This window comes from Capra hircus, chromosome 18 (assembly GCF_001704415.2).
Source record: "Capra hircus breed San Clemente chromosome 18, ASM170441v1, whole genome shotgun sequence".
Taxonomy (NCBI): domain Eukaryota; kingdom Metazoa; phylum Chordata; class Mammalia; order Artiodactyla; family Bovidae; genus Capra; species Capra hircus.
The window spans coordinates 52,370,086-52,390,608 of NC_030825.1; the positions used below are offsets into that span (position 1 = coordinate 52,370,086).

Consider the following 20,523-nt stretch of genomic DNA (forward strand, 5'->3'; position numbering starts at 1 on the left):
GTGGGGGCTGCAGGTGGGAAGACCCTTGGGACTTTGAGGAGGGGACAGGTGAGCCCTTTGCCGTGGTAGCCAAGGTTGAGTTTTAGGTAGAGCCGGCACCTCCGCCCTGAAGCTGACGTGTGTGTGTGTGTGTGTGTGTGTGTGTGTGTGTGTGTGAGGAGCAGGATCACGATCCGCACCAAAAAGCAAAGTGGGAGCCAGCAGGAAGTCGACAGAGGTCACGGGGAGTTCCTGGGAGGACCTTGCTCAGAGCATGGCTTCTGAGTCCCTTTTACTTTGCTGACTCTGATTGCTCCTCTTTCCCCTGAGAGGGAACGGTGTCCTCAGGGCCTAGGCTCTTAGGGAAACAATGGAAACCCATGGACACAAGGCATTCTGGATCCAGTATCTGGGGACAGACAAAAGTTCCTGTGCCATCGCTGACTCAGTGGACATTAGTTGAAGCAAACTCCAGGGGATAGTGAAGGACAGGGAAGCCTGGCATGCTGCAGTCCACGGGGTCCCAAATACTCAGACACAACTTAGCAACTGAACAACTAAAATTCATTTGAGGCAGCACCATTGGGTCCAGCAGGGTCTGGACAGGAGGGCCAGAGGGCTCAGGACACCAAGAGGCTGCAAAGGGGCCTCACCCATAATAGCTGTCTCACCCACGACTTCTCCTTCCTGACTCGAGTTCTAGTGGGTCTCAGATGGTCCCATATTCTGTGCTCCAGAGACCCCATGCCAGGTGAGCAGGCACTGGGAGGTGCCTGGGACCCCAGGGCACTGTGAGGACTGCCGATGCCCACGTGCCTGCGAAGGGTCTGGTGACCCTCCTTTCCTGTTAGCATGCCCCCTCCCTCCATTCTCACAATCTTCCCCTTCCTTTCCCCCAGGGAATAGATGGGGAGGTCAGGTAACTAGAGCTAATGCGTTCCCTGAGGAACCATCGAGAGGCCGAAGCAGAGATTCAGGCGAATTTCTAGCTGGACAAGACCCAGGGGCAGTACATTTTGCAGCCAGAAGGAAAGTGCTCTTTATTCAGATCTCTCCGGTGGTCCGCAGTGGGTCACAGGCCCAGTTACTTGACTGTTGAAACCTCCTCCAACTGTGGGAATCGCAGCCCAAGTTCTGGTCAACCCAGGGTTCAGGGCAGCCCGTCAGGGTCTCCAGAAATCAACCCTGAGCCTGGGCCCAGGTTCCTGAATAGCCTCAGGTCTCAGAGCTGGTTCTCTGCCTCAAGCTCTTCCTCTTGACCTCACTCGGGACTTGGGTCTCAGGTAAGCTCTTTCCCACAGTCTGTTAAGGAGACGTGTCTGGAGGAACTAAGGACCCACATCTGCTTTGTGGCTGATACGACAGTAAACGTCTGTGTCGCGGCATAGTAATTCCTGCAAAAGAAAACCGATGCCTCCAAGCTCATGTAACCTTCTCAGATGACTTCCCAGGGACTTCCCAGCCCTGGGTCACCCAGGGTCTGTTTGTGTCAGAGGTTTTTGGTCCAGACCCACCTCCCCTTTATCCGCTTTCCATCTTTCTGCTATTTCTTGGACCTTCAAACACAGCCAGGTGTGTAGGGGGAATTCCTCTGCTCCTTGGGCTTATGGGACCAGAACGTGGATCCCCACACTCACCTGGTAGATGGGAGCTGGTGGCCTGGCATCAGGTAGGGAGGCCTGGGCATGGAGGAAGCAGGCATCAGAGGAGAGGGAAGGAGAGTCATTTCTCCTGAGCAGCCATCTCCAAGCCTGCAGCCCCCACCCCAATCCTGTCTGGGCTCTGTTTCCCACCCTTGTTAGCCTGGCTCCCCTGGCTGATGATCCAGTGCCCACTCTCTTCCTCCCTCGACTCCAAGGTTCTCCTGAGGTCAAGTCAGGGGACCAGGGCAGCCTCTGGATAATGTGGTGGGTGGTCACGTCCCTGAAGTGCATCCAGCTCCCAGCTTGGTGTGGCTTGCTATATCCTAACTACTCTTATGAGCTTCCCTGGTGGCTCAGAAAGCAAAGAATCTGCCTGCAATGCGGGAGACCCAGGCTCGATCCCTGGGTCAGGGAGATCCCTGGGGAATGCAATGGGAACCCATTCCAGTATTCTTGCCTGGAGAAATCCAAGGCCAGAGGAGCCTGGTGGTCTACAGTCCCTGGGGTCACAAAGGCTGGACACAACTGAGCGACTTTCAACTACCCTCAAGTGAAAGGGGTCTGCACAGTGCATCAGGGTTGGACAGTCCCCCTGCCCTGAGCCTGTGAAGCGGGGACACGGGGAGAAGAGACAAGGAAGGGATGTACTCACCTGGGAGACAGAGCTGCCAGAGGGACCACGTCCTGGGAGGAGACAGGAGTTACCACTGAGCATGTGAGGAAGCTTAGCCCATGCTCTCAGGAGAGGCTGAGAGTCCACCTTCTGGAGAACCATGGGAGAAAGAGCCCCACCAAGGGAGAGACACTGACAATTTCAGGCCCCAGTGAGGGCGAAGGAGCCTCCCAGGATTATAAGCCACAGGACAAGCAGACTAGCCAGTCGGGGTCCCCTGTGCTGAAGCCCCAGAGTTAGAGCCAGAGACCCTGGGGGAGCCAGGCAGGAACAGACAGGGCAGGGCCTGCCTGGGGCGCCTGCTCTGCTTGGCTGAACAGACACTCACCTGAGGTGGACACTGCAGGCCAGTTTCCTCTGTTGTGCAGGCAGCCGGGGTTAGGGAAGAAAAAAAAAAAACACAGGCATATTTGTGAGGAGTGTAGAGGGAGGTCAAGGCTTTGGTGTCAGAACAAGGGACAGGAGGATCCCCATGTCCAAGCAGGGGCTGGACGCCTCCTTTCTCCACCAAGGCTTCTTAGAGGGGAGGGCCCTGCAAGGACGCTGAGGAAAGTCCTTAAGAAGCCGTATCTGCCCCGAGTCCGGAGGGGCAGGACCATAGGCTAATAGGGTTCAGAAGGAAGTGGCCACTGAAGGGACCAGGGCTCTGCGAAAGGCATCCATCCATCCAGAGCTCTGTCTGAGTGGATGCACCACGCTTATGGAGAGAGCAGGGCCAGTGCATGGGGAGGAAAGGGAAGCCAGCGACTCTGGGGTCTCACTGAGGGCAGTGTCGCTGCTGTGGCCCCCTGCCCTCACCCAGGAGCTGCTGAAATGTGACAGCGGCCTTGTCCTCTGTCTCCATCACCTGGACCTGAAGTATAAAGACATCCCACCACCCGCTGACCTGGCACGATGTTCTGTCTCAAGCATCAGGGGTGTTGTTAACGCATCTGCCAGCTGGGGGCATTTGACCCCACCTGGCCTGTCCAGATTTCTTTCTCTGGCCAAGCGTGACCTTGATTATGATGCCCCTCAGGCCCTGGCCCCGTGAATGCCCCTCATAGACTAGCTGGATTTAAATATACAGGAAGAGATACCTTTTCTCTGAGTACTTACTACCTCCAGCCTACTTATAGGGAAATGGGACATGGAGGGGTCTTAATTGTGTTAACTGATAGATGAGGCTTCCCTGGTGGCTCAGAGGTAAAGAATCCGCTTGCCAATGCAGGAGACATGGGTTCGATCCCTGGGTCAGGAAGATCCCCTGGGGAAGCAAATGGCAACCCACTCCAGTATTCCTGCCTGGAAATTCCATGGACACAGGAGTCCATGGAGTGGCAAAAGAGATAGACACAACTTTGCAACTAATTAACAAAATAAATGAGGATGGTGTTAAGGAAGCTCCCACAGGTCAATACCAGGTGAGGCAGGAACTGAGGACGAGAGAGAATATCCATGGGGAAGTGGGGAGGTCCTGGAGATCCAGGCCTGAAATGGAGGATGGGGTGTCCCTCCTCTAGGACTAGGGTCAGCCTGGGGCAGGAGCAGCATCTGGGAATGCCGCTGTACCTGTGAAGGAAAATGAAACGCCCCAGGCCAGCCAGCAGTATCAGCACAAGCAGGACCCCAATCACGATGCCAGTAATGGCCCCCACACCGAGGGCTCGGCTGTTTTCTTGCCCTGAAAGCAGAAGAGAAGGAGAGAGGGGAGATGGGGTCCGAGTTCCCTGGAGGGAACACCAAGAGGAGTCTTCCGGGAGACGGCCTGGTTAGGAGGAAGGAAATGATCTGAGGCCTGTGTGGCTGTCTGTTTTGTCATCACGGTGTCCTCCTGACCCTCCCACTGCATGTGGTTGCATCGTTTTCCTCTTTATCAGATTTGAAACCCTGGTTTTGCTCTAACTCGCCATTCTCTCACTGTAGCCAGTTCCATGTCCTGTTCACTTTCCTCTGTGGAGGGACCCGGAGAAGGATTTTAATCTCATCAACACCCTGGTGAACGGCCTCTGAACAGCCCTAAAATCCAGCTGCTCTTCTCCAGGTTTAAGATGAGGAAACTGAGGCACAAGATCCAGTGTTCTGCCCACAGTCAAACAACTCTCACAAATAATAACCAAACTACGACAAGATGAGCTAAGTTTTGCATAATTAGACACATCGTTCTACAGGCTCTGAAAGGAGACCACATCCTCATCATTGGCATTCATTACACACCCACTTCCTGTGAAATCACAGGGGAAGGTGTAGAGGTGTTGAGGGTCACTTAGAGTGTTCAGCTGGGGAGTTGAGGTCTCATCTGCAGACTCTGATGGTGGGGCGACTCTACACTGATGGGATCCTGCATCCTCTAACCTGACATTGTTGATTGTGTGGGGTAGCATTGCCTTCTCAGGGAGCCGTAAACTCCGCTCATCAATTCAGTGACCAGTGGATGCGTGTCCCCATGTCACCTGATCTGTTTGCCCCTGGCCTGGAATGCTCATGGGCTTTCTCAGAGGTAGGGACTGACTACCGAAGAGCATGACCTTCGCCTGTGGTTCCAGATCTCTTGGATGGATGCCTATGTCCATGGAATTCTCCAGGTAAGAATACTGGAGTGAGTTGCCATTTCCTCCTCCAGGGAATCTTCCCCACCCAGGGATCAAACCTGCATCTCTTAGTCTCAGGGATAGGCACTGTCAGGTAGGTTATTTGTTTGTTTACTACTAGCCCCACTTGTGAAGCCCCTAGAGAGGGAAGAGGGGACATCAAACTTGAGGACAAGTCCAGTTCCTTGGCTGATCGCATCTGAGAGCTCCGTGGGATGAGCCTTCCTTCTCAGGGTCTAAAACTAGCCTCTTTTCTGTTCTGGTTTTTTATTCGTAATGTGCTTGTCTGAGACTGACTCAGCTAGCTATATAATCAAGGTCCATGTCTAAAGCACTGGAGTCCTCAGTGTGAGGGGATGGCTGTCTCCATACTGGGCAGGTCTAAGGAGAACCTGCTTCTCAAGAAAGATGTTTTCTTCCTCATTGTTAAATTATTTAAACAGGGTTGTAGAAAATTTGGAGCTGAAGTATAAGAAGTGAAAACAATAACTTGGAAGGGTGATTCCTCAGCACATTTGAGCAGGTAGAAGAAAGAATCCATGAAAGTGGAGGAAAAATACAAAAGAAATTATTCAGACTGGGGATTAGAAAGGAAAAAAAAATGAGGACTGGTGACTCCAGGCAAAGTATTATGCAGAACTCCATCAAGTGGACAAACATGTGCAGAATGCCAGTTTTTGAAGTAGAAGAGAGAGGAAAGCACTGAAAAAAATGGTTAAAATTAATGGCTTAAAACTTTCCAAGCTAGATGAGAGATTACCTATCAAGGGTGGTTTAGGAACTCCACGAAAGGATCTTTCACGATACAGATGTTGTGACACAATTTAGTCAAATTGCTGAAATACTGAGGGAAAGAGGAAGTGATTAAAGCTGAAAGAGAGAAGTGGCTTATCACGCACAATGGATCTTCAACAAGGTGAAAAGCAAATTTCACATCAGAGACCAGGGGGCCAGAAGATATTGGGATGACTGAATTAAGTCCTACATGGAAGATTTCAGCCAGGAAAGCAATGCACAGAAAAAGTCTTCTTCAGTGAAGCTCAAATTAAGACTTTCCTAGATAAACAATAGTCAAGGGAGTTTATTCCTTGGAGACGTGCCTCATATGAAACGTATAGAGGATCCTTTAAGATGACTGTTCAAACACTGGACAGTAACTCAAAGCCATAGGAATGTATAAAGAACAGTGGTCAGGAGAAGACCAAGGTGGGGGACGTGGAGTACGTCTCTCTGCACAGATGCATCAGGAACACACCTTCAGAGACAGAAGTGCATGCAGAACACCAGCTGAGAGTGGAGAGGAGGACCTGACCAGCGGAGAAGAATATACAGATCCACGCAGAACACGGACGCGGACAGCGCAACAGCTGATCGCTGGCAGCTCCAACCAAAAGACACACTGGCTGAATGGATACAAACACAAGACCCATATATACGCGGTCCACCAGAAACCCACTTCAGACCTAAAGACACAGGCAGACAAAGTGAGAGGATGGAAAAATACATTCCAGTGAGAGCTTCACTTCCTTTCCCATCTGGATTCCTTTTATTTCTTTCTCTTCTCTGACTGCTGTAGCTAGGACCTCCAGATCGATGCTGAATAATAGTGCTGGAAGTGGACACCCTTGTCTTGTTTCTGATCTTAGGGGGACTGCTTTCAGTTTTTCACCATTGGGAATAATGTTTGCCTTAGGCTTCTCATATGTGGCCTTTACTATGTTGAGGCAGGTTCCTTCTATGCCCATTTTCTGAAGAGTTGTCATCATAAATGGTGCTGAATTTTGTCAAAGGCTTCTTCTGCATCTATTGAGATGATCACGTGGTTTTTATCTTTCAATTAGTTAATACGATATATCACATTGATTGCTTAGCGTATATTGAAGAATCCTTGCATCACTGGAATAAACCCAACCTGATCATGGTTTATGAACTTCTTGATGTGTTGCTAAACTCTGTTTGCTAAAGTCTTGTTGAGGATTTCTGCGTCTCTGCCCATCAGTGATATTGGCCCATAGTGTTCTTTTCTAGTGTTGTCTTTGTCTGGTTTTGGTATCAGAGTAATGGTGGCCTCATAGAATGAGTTTGGAAGTCTTCCTTCCTCTGCAATTTTTTGAAAGAGTTTTAGAAGGAAAGGCATTAGCTCTTCTCTAAATGTTTGACAGAATTCTCCTGTGAAGCCATTTGGTCCTGGACTTTTCTTTTTTGGGAGATTTTTTTTATCACAGCTTCAATTTCAGTGCTTGTAATGGGGTTGTTTGTGATTTCTATTTCTTCCTGGTTGGGTCAGGAAGACTGAACCAGTTTTCCTGGTTCAGTCCAAGACTGGACTTTTCTATGAATCTGTCCATTTCTTCCAGGTTATCCATTTTATTGCCATATAGTTTTCATAATAGTCTCTTATAATCCAAAACCAGTTCTCAGAGGGAAGTTTATAACAGTACAATCCTACCTCAAGAAACAAGAAAAACATTGAATAGACTACCTCACTTTACACCTAAAACAACTGGAAAAAGAAGAACAAAAAAACCCCCAAAATTAGTAGAAGGAAATAAATCATCAAGATCCGAGCAGAAATAAATGAAAAAGAAATGAAAGAAACAACAGTAAAGGAGAATAAAACTAAAAGGTCGTTCTTTGAGAAAATAAACAAAATTGACAAACCTTTAGCCAGACTCATCAAGAAAAAAAGAGAGAAGAATCAAATCAACAAAATTATAAATGAAAAAGGAGAGGTTAAAACAGACTTTACAGATGGTAAAAGAAGAAGTAAAGCTCTCACTGTTTGCAGATGACAGGATAATGTACATAGCAAACCCTAAAGACACTATCAGAAAATTACTAGAGTTAATCAGTGAATTTAGCAAAGTTGCAAATGAAAAATCAGTACACAGAAAGCACTGCTGCTGCTGCTGCTGCTGCTGCTGCTGCCAAGTCGCTTCAGTTGTGTCCGTCTCTGTGCGACTCCATAGACGGCAGCCCACCAGGCTCCGCCGTCCCTGGGATTCTCCAGGCAAGAACACTGGAGTGGATTGCCATTTCCTTCTCCAATGCATGAAAGTGAAAAGTGAAAGAGAAGTCACTGAGTCATGTCCAACTTTCAGCGACCCCATGGACTGCAGCCTACCAGCCTCCTCCGTCCATGGGATTTTCCAGGCAGGAGTACTGGAGTGGGGTGCCATTGCCTTCTCCCAGAAACCACTTGCATTTCTATAAGCTAACATTGAAAAATCAGAAAGAGAAATTAAGGAATCAATCCCATTCATCATTACAACAAAAAGAATTAAATATCTAGGAATAAACTTACCTAAGGAGACAAAAGAACTGTACTCAGAAAAGTATAAGACACTAATGAAAGAAATCAAAGACAACAGAAACAGATGGAGAGATACTCCATGTTCCTGGGTAGGAAGAACCAATACTGTGAAAATGATGATACTACCAAATGCAATCTACAGATTCCATGTGATCCCTATCTAACTATCAATGACATTTTCCCCAGAACTAGAAGAAAAAATTTCATAATTCATATGAAAACACAAAAGACCCCAAATAGCCAAAGCAGTTTTGAAAAGGAAGAATGGAGCAGGAGGAATCAACCTTCCTGACTTCAGATTATACTACAAAGCTATAGTCATCAAGACAGCATGGTAGTGGCACAAACAAACATAATTTTGTGTGTGCCAGGACCATACATAGAAAGAAACATAGGCCAATGAAACAAGACAGAAAGCCCCCAAACAAACCCAGGCACCTATGTGTACACTTTTTCTTTTACAAAGAAGGCAAGAAGATAGAATGAGGCAAAGACAGCCTCTTCAATAAATGGTGCTGGGAAAACTGGACAGCTACAGGTAAAAGAATGAAATTAGAACAATTCCTAACACCACACACAAAGACATACTCAAAATGGATTAAAGACCCTAATATAAGACCAGAAAGTATAAAACTCTTAGAGGAAAACAAGGCAGAACACTCGATGACATAAACCAAAGCAAGATCCTCTATGACCCACCTCCTAGAGTCATGGAAATCAAAACAAAAATAAACGAGTGGGACCTGATTAAACTTAAAAGCTTTTGAACAGCAATGGAAACTACAAGCAAGGTGAGAATACAACTCTCAGAATGGGAGAAAATAATAGCAAATTAAATAACTGACAAAGGGTTAAGTTCCAAAATATACAAGCAGCTCATACAACTCAATACCAGAAAAAAAAACCCAACCCAATCAGAAAGTAGGAAAAAGAACTAAACAGACAATTCTCCAAAGAAGACATCAGTCAGTCAGTCAGTTCAGTTGTTCAGTCATGTCCGACTCTTTGCGACCCCATGAATTGCAGCATGCCAGGCCTCCCGGTCCATCACCAACTCCTGGAGTTCACTCAGACTCATGTCCATTGAGTCAGTGGTGCCATCCAGCCATCTCATCCTCTGTCGTCCGTTCTCCTCCTGCCCCCAAATCGCTCCCAGCATCAGAGTCTTTTCCAATGAGTCAACTCTTCGCATGAGGTGGCCAGGTACTGGAGTTTCAGCTTTAGCATCATTCCTTCTAATGAACACCCAGGACTGATCTCCTTCAGAATGGACTGGCTGGATCTCCTTGAAATCCAAGGGACCCTCAAGAGTCTTCTCCAACACCACAGTTCAAAAGCATCAATTCTTCGGCGCTCAGCTTTCTTCACAGTCCAACTCTCACATCCATACATGACCAAGGAAAAACCATAGCCTTGACTAGACAGACCTTTGTTGGCAAAGTAATATCTCTGCCTTTGAATATGCTGTCTAGGTTGCATAGAGATAGCTAACAAACACATGAAAAGAAGCTCAACATGGCTCAGTCTTAAAGGAATGCAAATGAAAACTACAATGAGACATCACTTCACACCAGTCAGAATGGCCATCATCAAAAAGTCGACAAACAATAACTGTTGGAGACGGTGTGAGAAAAGGGAATGCTCTTGTACTGTTGGTGGGAATGTAAATTGATACAGCCACTGTGGAAGACAGAATGGAGACTCCTTAAAACACTAGGAATAAAACCACCATGTGACCCAGCAATCCCACTGCTGGGCACATACCCCAAGGAAACCAAAACTGAAAAAGACACCTGTAACCCATTGTTCACTGCAGCACTATTTACAAGAGCTGGAACATGGAAGCAACCTAGATGTCCATCGAGTGATCAATGGATAAAGAAATTGTGGTGCGCAGACACAATGGAATATACTCAGCCACAAAAAGGAATGCCTTTGAGTCAGTTCTAATGAGGTGGATGAACCTAGAACCTATTATACAGAGTGATGTAACCCAGAAAAAGAAAGATAAGTACCGTATTCTAATGCATATATACGGAATCTAGAAACATGGTCCTGAAGAATTTACTTACAGGGCTGCAATGGAGAAACAGACACAGAGAATCGACTTATGGACATGGGGAGAGGGGAGGAGAGGGTGAGATGCATGGAAAGAGTAACATGGAAACTTACATTACCACATGCAAAATAGACAGCCGACGGGAATTTGCTGTATGGCTCAGGAAACCCAGACAGCGGCTGTGTATCAACCTATAGGGGGTGGGGAGGAGGTTCCAAAGGGAGGGGTAAATGTACACCTACGGCTGATTCATGTTGAGGTTTGACAGAAAACAACAAAATTCTGTAAAGCAATTACCCTTCAATAAAAAAATTAATTAAAGGAAAAAGAACAGTGCTAAGAGTGATCCAAGGTAGCTATCTCATTTAAGCCAATATTTTTGTCTTTCTTGCAATCGCTTGCTTTTCCTTCTCATTTCAAAGATATTTCATGAAACAATATTTATAAATCTATATAATGGACACACACTGTATAAGGATGGCTGAAATTGATGACAATAGGTGTAATAAAATCGGGGGGATGGAGATGTATAGGAGCACCTTGTTTGTCTTATGCATCATAGAATCTAGTTGATACTTCAACTAGATAGATACATGTTTAAGATATTAAGTGTCATCTTCAAGTTAGCCCCTAAGAAAAGAACTGAAATATATGTGGAAAGGGAAAGATAGTCTCAAAATGACACCTAAGAAAGGAAATCACTTAACTACCAAAGAGGAAGAAATAGAGGAATTCATAGGACAAATACCAAGTAGCGAGATGGCAGAAGCTCTTTCCTATCTGGAAGTATCTGACTCATAGATAGTCTCAACCTTGAAATTAAAGGCAGAAGTTGACAGAATGGATTAAAATTATGACCCATCTCTATACTCTCTTCAAGGGACTCACTTTAGATACAAAGACATAGAAGGTTGAAGCAAGGTTGGAAAAAGATATTCTATGCAAATAGTAATAAAAAGAGAATTGTGGTGGCTGTATGAGTGTCTGATACAATAATCTCTAAATCAAAAAAGCCTACAAGAGACAAAGTAAGACCTTACATATCAAGAAACGTTTCATTCACTAAAGAAATCAAACAATTATAAGCATCATGCACCTAACACCACCAGATTTGTGAATCAAAATGGACAGCATCGAGGGGAGAAACAGCTCGGTCACAACGGTGACACGACAACACCCAGCTTTCAATGATGGACGCGGCAGTCAGAGGGAATTTCAGTGAGAAACTGGAGGCCGTGAGAGCACTGCAAACCAGAGACCTAACCGGCCAACAGACAACACACAGTCGTAGGAGTTTATGTTGCGCAAATTACAGTCCTCAAGGCCCCCATCTCTCACCACACACGACCACCGCCCATCCTGGGGAGAAATGGTGTCACTTGCACTGTAGAGAAGACGGCGCAACTAAGAAAGACAGGGGGAGGGATGTGGAGTTGAGTGTGCCGGCAAGCCTGCAGTCACAGCAGTGCCAGCTAGCATGCGGACACCTCCTGCCTGAACACGTCTGCTGTGGTCCCACCTTCACTGGGGCGCGTATTCACACAGCTCTATAGAGTGCATACCAAACACCACGGTGCACTTAAGGAAAAGGAGGTTTAGCCTTTGTGATTCACCGGGGCTTCCCAGCAGGCACTAGTGGTAACGATCCCACCTGCCAATCAGGAGACATAGGACACAGGGACCCAGTCCCGGGTGGGGAAGATCCCCTGGAGGAGGTCACAGCAACCTCTGCAGTGGAAGGTGCAGTCTTCACGGCTGGGCTGCCCAGGAAGTCCCAGGGACTGATTTTAGTGCTGCTTCCAGCGGTCCTGGCCACGAGGCTTCACAGCAGAGGGCCAGGAGAACTCAGGGGGTGAGGAGGGGAGAGACAGCACACGTTCCAATTGCTTGAAGTGGAGGAAATGAGAGGACAGGCTAATTGTTGGTGGAATTAATAAAGGAAGGTTGTCCAGGTTAGAATGGGCTTCCCTGGTGGCCTATACGGGAGGAGCGCCTGCAGTGCAGCAGACTCGGGTTCCATCCTTGGGTCGGGACGATCCCCTGGAGTAGCGAATGGCACCCACTCCAGGGCTCTTGCCTGGGAAATCCCATGGACAGAGTAGCCTAGTGAGCTCAAGTCTGAGGTGTCACAAAGAGTCGGACACCACTGAACGACTAAGACAGGAGGCGATGATGGTCACTCACAGGTCACACGCAGCCTGAGGGGGTCGCTTCTGCTGGAGTTGCCCCTGTTGAAGGCCTCACACTGATAATCCCCGGCGTCCTCTCTGCTGACGGGGTCTATGGTGAGGGTGCTGTTGTCTGAGGACAGTGTCATCCTCTCTGCGAGGAGGAGACTCTGGCCTTTGAAGAACCAGCATATGGAGACCCCAGTCTCATCTGCGAGGCAGGTCAGGACCACGGGGCCCTCGTGTTCTGTGACTGTGGCGTTGCTGGCTTGGAGGGAGGGCTGTGCCACCGGGGGTGTAGAGAGAGAGGGGTGACTGCTGAGAGTGGGTCGGGGGCCTGGGCCTTGCTCCCTCCGTAGTCTCGGGGCCCACTGACCTCTGTAAAGGCGACTGTGAGGAAGGCCCTGGGTCTTTGTTCAGGTGACAACAGGAAAGAGACGAAGGCACATCTCCTCTGACCCCCAGATCACGCCAGGGGGACCCTTGCCTGGTCGCTGGGACAACACTCTAGTACTGGACAGCTCTGTGCTATCAGCCCTGGGAACCTTGGTTTCCTGACTGTGGTGCTATCCAGGCCAGACAGGGAGTGCAGGACCTGAGATACATGTTGTGATTGGGGATAGAGAGCCTGGGCGCATTGCCGGGTCTCACACTGACAAGCCGGGAGCGCTGTGTGGCTGGGTGAGAGGCTGTGTGGCAGGAGAGTTTGAGGTACCCTCTGGATGGTCAGAGGAGTCTCAGGGGGAAGTGGTGGGGTGTCCGGACCATTTGGAGCAAAGAGCAGAAAGCCACACGTGGTGCAATCAGAGGGAAGGGAAGTTCCTGGTCTCTACTGGGGCCCCTGGGTCCTTCATGCTCACTCACTGTGAGTCTGACGTTAATTTGTTTCTCCCATCATATTCTGGTGATCCTCAGCCACCAACACAGAGCAGCCCATCCCCTCCCTGGCTTCATTCAGGTGGACCTGTTTGGACTTGCCTGGGACAGGATTCACGTCCAGCCTGGGTGTCCAGGGGTGATGGCCCCTGTACTCGGATCTGAGAGAGATGGGTGTGGACTGGCCTCTGGCAACGTGCATTTGGGTGGGCAGCTCAGGTCACATAGGAACAGAGGTTACTCACAGAGGACATCCAGGGTGAATGGGTCACTGCGGCTGACACTCACTGGGTTCCGGGCTTCACACACATAGGGTCCTGTGTCATTCCTTGTCACGGCGACTAGTATGAGAGTCCTTTTGTCCTTGGAGAGTTTCAGCCTCATGCTCTTGGGGAGGCTCTGATTGTTGATCCACCACATGTAGGAGGTGTTCTGGGTCTCAGATCCACATGTTAACACCACAGTGTCCTCGTGCTCCCTGGGGTTGGAGTTGTTGCTGGTGATGACGGGTGTGGGTAGCACCGCTGTGCAGATAACAGAGAGAACATTGCCCTGAGCCTCCCTGGTGGCTCAGACAGTAAAGAATCAGCCTGCCAGTGCAGGAGCCCTGGGCTCAATCCCTGGGTTGGGAAGATCCCCTGCAGATGGGAATTGCTACCCAGTCAGCATTCTTGCCTGGAGAATTCCAAGGACAGCAGAACTTGCTGGGCTATAGCACATGGGGTAGCAAAGAGTGGGACGTGATTGAGCGACTAACACTTTCCCTTTCTTTATACCTTAGCCTCCTCTAGAAACACCTTTAACAAAACTGGCATCCTTCGCCTCTCAGCCAGACAGAGTCTTTAAAGATTAGGCATGCTTGTGTATGGCAAGATGAATCCATGGGGACCTGAGCTCAGAGAGTGAGGCCACATGCTCTATGTCTGGGAGAAACACAGGCTTCCTCGGGGGTCGACTGTGCAGCAGCGTTTAGTGGTGGACAGACCTGGGTGGGATTCAGAGACCACCTGGCATCTATCCTGGTTTCATCAACCAGCCTGGGGAGAGAGCTCCCTGGGCGGCACCCTGGGGTCGAGGAGCTGCTAGGAGTGTCTTCCTTCCTCTGTTCCTCTCTGGGGGTGCTGAGATTTCTCTGGAGTCTCCAAGTCCCCCAGGGCATTTGGTTGATTCCTGGGGACCATGTACCTGTGTGCTCTCTATGCCGAGTCTGAGGAGTGGGACCAGGCTGTGCCCCTGCACGGATGTGGCTCTCGGGGCTGAGCCCTGGCTGGTGACCAGCTTGGGAGCCTCGGGATTTGTCACAGGCTTCCCGGTGTCAGTGGAGGCAGGAGCCCTGGGACAGGGTGTGGGAGGGGCTTCCTGGGGCTGAGCTTCTCTGTGAGGATCCCTGGGGCCCTCAGGCCAGGGTTTTCCCTGAGTCCTGCAGGGTCTTCCTCAGGGTCACGGGGAGGGGCCCAGGGGGCTGGACTGAGAGCGCTCTCCCTCTGCTGAGTCCCTCCATCAGCCCGTCCTTCTCTCTGCACAGTGTCTGCAGGGCCTGGCTTCCTGGAAGCATTTCTGACCCTTTGGAGTTTGTCTCCACAGCGTGTGTTCTGCACTGAATGTTCAAACTGCGACACGGGACATAATGCAGAGGGGATGGGGGCAACTTCCGGGGCTGTCAGTCCTGCGAGTGTGAACAGAATTCAGCCGCCACCCTCCACCCCTGCCCCTGCCTGCCCAACACCCCAAGGTCAGACAGGAAGCACTCACGGTGCACGTGGAGGTGTCCAGCCTGTCTTTCTGTCTGTAAATCCTTCTTTGTAACGAGCAGCGTGTAGGATCCTGTGTCTTTCTGGGTGACGTTCTGGATCAGCCGGGTTCCGTTGGGATAAAGTGTCTCCCGTCCACTGTATACAGACCCATTGGTAGTTGCATTATTATCTACCCTATACGATGCAATTAGCTGGGTGTTGTCTACGCTTTCTCCTCTGTGCCAGGAATAGGCTAGAGGATTCTCTGACACGTTGTGGGCAAGTAGAACATCTGACCCTTCTGCAGCAAGGCGGGGCACCGTTTCAATAGTGACCTGGGCAGTTGTGGGCGGGGTCCAGAAAGTTAACAGTGAGACTAGGAGGGAAGAGAGAGAAATCAGTTAATATTGTGACCTCCGTGGGGGATGGGAAAATGGTGCCCTGGGTCCTGAGCTGGTCTCTTCATCCCTCAGCCTTAGTGTGGGTGTGTGTGCATGTATGTGTGTGTGTGGTTCAAGGTCAGCAGCATGACCCCCGGTCACTTCAGCCCCTCTGGGCTTGTTTTTCCCTCTGCTTCCCCAGCTGTCCCTGGCTCACTCCTTCGCTGCCCTCACACGCCTGCTCACACTCAGGGCCTCTTGGGAGATGCCCCCAAAACGACCAGCTGCTGTAAAGGCCCTGTGTGCTCACTGCTGACCCTTCCCGCTCGGGTTCCTGCGTGACGCCTGGAGCACCTGCCAGCACACTCTCCATCTCTCGGTTGTGTGTCTTCCTCCCCACAGAGCGCGGGCTCCGTGAGGGCAGGGGCTTGTCTGATCCTGCTTGAAACCCAGGGCCTGGACCAGGCTCCAGACATTAGTACCTGGGGATGAAGGAAGGAGAGTTCCCAGCAATTCCACAGTGTGGTGTTTATTTGTCAGGTTCTAAGGGTGCCGGGTAAGGACAGGGTTTACTGTCCTGGTTCTGTCTTTTTCTGTAGTGACACCCAGATAGAAATAATTATTATCATCATCAGTCTTCAACAGTTACTGCTCAGTGAAGAATTACTCATAAAACCTACAGCAGTTGAGTCCTCCCACCCCTCGACACCTCTAGCTCATGCAGAGTCCCCTGTGGCTGAGCCCCCTCCCTCCCCTGTCCGGTGTCCTCTGCCCTCAGTCTGAACAGAAGCCCTCTGTCCCCTCTCAGAGCCCCGTCTCCCCCAGGGACCAGCCAGTCTCTTTTCTCCAGTCTCTGCCCCCTCCCTGAACACTGTCCCCTCTCACCTGCCAGCAGGAGCCTGCTCCAGGGGACATGCCGCCTGCTTGCAGGGCTGGTCGGGGACTCCATGGTGCCTGCTGTCTGCTGTGTCCCTCTCTCTGTGAGAACTTCCTCTCCAGAAACGCTCACAAGCCCTGCGTCCTTGTGTGAGCTCTGCTGTCCTTCCCGCTCTGTGCTCTGTGTTGGGCTTCCTCCGTGGGCAGGAGCATTTCCCTGGATTACGTGGCCCGGGGGCGTGGTCTCTGCCCAGGCCCCGCCCTCTGCCTCCCCTCTCCTCCTTCCCTCCCTAGAGGCCCCCCTCCCCCTTCCCCCTCTGTCTGTATTTCTATTCCCTGAACTCTGCTGAGTCCTCTGCCTTCTAGAGCAGGGATTCTCCACCTACACACACACACACAGACACACACACACACACACACACACCCCTACACACAACACCCCTACTCACACATACCTACATCTCAGCTACACACAGACACCTAGATACACACACATCTATACACACACATGCACACACACACACCCTTGTCTGGAAAAGCACAACCTTGGAGTGTCCGGGTCTGGGGTCCCCACTGGTCTGGATCAGATGCACACTCAGCCTCCCCGACAGCCCTCCCTCATCCCCTTCTGGCTTCCCCTTCAGAGGAGGAGCCTGGGGGTGGGGGTGCATCAGGAATGCTTGTCACAGGGACGTCCTCCCCACGGTGCGTGGGAATCACCTGTGGAGCTTCATGAAGACTGCGAACCCCTGGGTGACACCTTAGAAATGCTGTTTCAGCAGCTGCCAGGTCACACGCTTGCCCAGCCTGGCTGAGACCCCAGAACAGTGGTTAGGCCGCCCCACCCACCCCAGTGTTGGCCCCTGCTGTGCTTTGGTCTGGGGTCTCTCAGCACAATCACAGATCCAGGGGTTTCCAAATTTTGGTGGTAATTGTTCCTGTGACACAGAAACCCAGCTGGATGCCCAGGGTCTTCCTGTTGTTCTCAAATATCTGAGAGGATTGCAGATATTTGACCCACCTGAAGGTCACACTGACTCTGGAGGAGAGAAAGGGGTCACGTGAGTGATAACTAGAGAGGGGACCTGGTCTCTACTTTAGCTAGTCACCAGCCTGGCATCTGTTTTCAGGGACTGCTGCTGTTGCTGCTGCTAAGACACTTCAGTCATGTCTGACTCTGTGTGACCCCATAGACAGCAGGCCAGCAGGATCCTCCCTCCCTGGGACTCTCCAGGCAAGAGGACTGGAGTGGGTTGCCATTTCCTTCTCCAATGCATGCATGCGGGCTAATTCTCTTCAGTTGAGTCCGACTCTGTGCGACCCTAGGGCAGCAGCGCACCAGGCTCCTCCACCCACAGGATTCTCCACGCAAGAATACTGAAGTGGGTTGCCATTGCCTTCTCTAGGAACAGAAACCCAGAACCGGGTGTCAGGAGGAGCTGCAGTTGGCAGGTGAGAAGGGAAAGGTTTCCTGTGTGTCCTGGGAAGAGAGGAACCTGGTGCTGAGGGCGGGCTGACTCTGGGCTCCCTAGTCCTCGGGTCAAGTTCCGGGAGACTCTCTCTCTGTGTGTCTGTTGCCTGAGCCTTGGTTCAGAAACTGTCCACGTCCTCCTTGCCATTCCAGGGCCTCCTCTGTCAACCTGGCTGATCTTTCTGTGGTCACTGTGATCTTTCCCATGGGTGGTTGCAGGCAGGGATGGGAGCTGGCATGGGTGCCCATAGGCCCCTAGAAGGTTGGGCAGGGTAGTGTGGGCACCCAGGAGGGGCTCTAGGGTCTGTTAGAGGAGGGGTCCCCTGGGGTCTAATGCCTAATGACCTGAGGTGAAGCTGATGTAATAACAATAGGTATAAGTGCACAATAATTGTAACGCACTTGAATTATCCCCAAATCATCTCCACCACTCCGCAACTGTCTTCCATGAAACCGGTCCCTGGTGCCCTTAAGGTTGGAGACCGCTGTATAGAAGGAGGGATGGAAATCAGGCTCCTTCTCCACTTCCTTAGGCAAAACAAAGTTCACCTGTTAATTTCCTGTTAATTTTCTGTTTGGCCCAATGTTTTACCCTGGAGGTCATGAGCAGACCTGGGGACAATGTAACGGGCTGCACAGTGGTGCCTACGCCAAAGGGTGTGAGCAGGCTCTGCACCCTGGGCAGAGGTGGGCGCTGACCTCCAGACTAGAGGCTATCAGCCGGAGTTCAGGTCACTGTGGGTCCCCAGGCTTTCCGACCTCATCCCAGTGCAGGGTGAGCCCAGGGAGACAATGGGCATTGTTCAGTGGCAGGAGAACCATCCATCCAGGTGGACGTGTGCTCAGGAGGAGCTCTCAGTCCCTGAGGCTCCAAAGGAAGGGCTGGTGGGGGGTCTCTGGGGCTTTGGGGAGAGGGTGGCGGCCTGTGGGCTGGACCCCAGAAGGCCCTGTCCTTCTCCACCTCACGGCACTGGGCCTGCACCCTAGTTCTCTGTGTCCCCATCAGTGGTCTGCTCTCAGCCTCCCCACAGTGCCAGGACCTGGGGCAGCTCCACCTGGAGACTCTGTCAGGGGAGGGGAGACCCCCATGGGACCCCAGTCCCCCTGAGATGGAGCAACTGCAGAAGCTGGGTTCCTCTGTTCTGGAAGTTCCCCTCGTTTCCCAGGAAGCCTTAGGGGGAGGGGCTGAGATGTCTCCAGGGACCAGACCCAGGTGTCCCCACAGATCAGGGACCTTGGGATGAGGAGCTGCTCCCCAATTCCTGAGTTCAGCTGGGGCTCCCGCCTCCCCTGTGGCGACTCCCTTGGGATGGAGGATCGGGAGTCTGAGCCAGGTCATGTCTCTGAGAGCAGGGGAAGGACTCAAGCTGCCAGCCCAGGCCCTCCAGGGAGACTAGAAGATTCTCCTGAGTGGAGACGGGAGGGGGTGTGATTATCTGGGAATGAGCCAGAGGTCTGACCCGTCACAGTTAAGAGGCCCCTCTCCTCACTCCTGACTCCAGGAGGAATAAAGTCCCGCCCTGGAGCAGCTGTGGGCTCTTGCAGGTCTCCCCCCAGTCTGAAGCCAGGGCCCCTGTGTCCACAAGGAATATTCTCTGACCCCTCGGTGGCACACAGGGTGGGTGGTGGGGTGGTTTCTGTTATGTAGATTCCCTTATCTATTTCAGTTCAGTTCAGTTGCTCAGTCGTGTCCGACTCTTTGCAACCCCATGAACCGCAGCACACCAGGTCTCCCTGTCCATCACCAACTCCCTGAGTTAACCCAAATGTCCGTTGAGTTGGTGATGCTATCCAATCATTTCATCCTCTGTTGTCCCCTTCTCCTCCTGCCCTCAATTTTTCTCAGTATTAGGGTCTTTTCAAATGAGTCAGCTCTTTGCATCAGATGGCCAAAAACTGGAGTTTCAGCTTCAACATCAGTCCTTCCAATGAACACCCAGGACTGATGTTCTTTAGGATGGACTGGTTGGATCTCCTTGCAGTCCAAGGGACTCTCAAGAGTCTTCTCCAGCACCACAGTTCAAAAGCATCAGTTCTTCTGTGCTCAGCTTTCTTCACAGTCCAACTCTCACATCCATACATGATACTGGAAAAACCATAGCCTTGACTAGACGGACCTTTGTTGACAAAGTAATGTCTCTATTGTTTAACATGATGTCTCGGTTGGTCATAACTTTCCTCCAAGGATAAGTGTCTTTTAATTAGATGGCTGCAATCACCATCTGCAGTGATTTTGGAGCCCCCAAAATAAAGAGTATTTATTGAGCATGTGTGACCTGTCCGACCTGGGTTGTGTCCTGTTCTCCAGAGAATAGGGTAGACTTGGACTCCGGGCTCACACACCTGGCCTTGTGACAGGGAGACAGACACTCAGAGAAAATCCTGGAAATAAGGAGCTAATTATGATGGAGGGATGGACTGAAGGGGCAGCGTCTGGTGCATCCGGAGTCTGTCAAGGAATCTCAGCTGGACTGGGTGTCATGGAAGGCACCCCTGAGAAAGTGATCTTTTGATTGAGATGTGAAGGGTCAGCAGACCCTCAGCCCAGAGGGAAGGGGGCTCAGAGGGCAGAGCTACCTGAGGGGATTCTGGCCTTCAGGTGGGCCTGGCTGGGAGGAGGGGCTGACGGAGTCCAGTGTGGGGAACTGGGAGAGTGGGGAGGACCGTGGACGGAGTCGGTTGGTGAGGGTCAGAGGCTGCTGGGCGGTGGGAGCTGCTAAGTGGGACGGAGGTGGGCAGCCCTGTGGAGGCTCGTGACTGTGGAGGAGCTCTGCCGCCCTCT

At 50.9% G+C, this 20,523-nt stretch overlaps 1 protein-coding gene across 1 annotated transcript; it reads right to left on the reverse strand.

The window, feature by feature from the left end:
- On the reverse strand, positions 992-16,434 carry LOC102180959 (carcinoembryonic antigen-related cell adhesion molecule 7). Its single transcript, XM_018062498.1, has 8 exons — positions 16,280-16,434; positions 15,034-15,390; positions 13,527-13,805; positions 3,847-3,958; positions 2,624-2,652; positions 2,275-2,306; positions 1,617-1,658; positions 992-1,373 (listed from the first exon to the last, which is right to left on the reverse strand). Exons 1-8 carry the CDS (start codon positions 16,341-16,343, stop codon positions 1,308-1,310), a joined length of 981 nt encoding a protein of 326 aa, XP_017917987.1. The 5' UTR covers positions 16,344-16,434; the 3' UTR covers positions 992-1,307.

Bases quoted from the DNA above. Each gene is read 5' to 3' on its own strand.
- LOC102180959 (XM_018062498.1), bottom strand. From the start codon at position 16,343: ATGGAGTCCCCGACCAGCCCTGCAAGCAGGCGGCATGTCCCCTGGAGC. The intron at 13,806-15,033 runs GTGAGTGCTTCC...TTATCTGCACAG, and splicing joins TGGACACCTCCACGTGCACC to CGGTGCTACCCACACCCGTC. The intron at 2,307-2,623 runs GTGAGTGTCTGT...GTCTCCTCCCAG, and splicing joins GCCTGCAGTGTCCACCTCAG to GACGTGGTCCCTCTGGCAGC.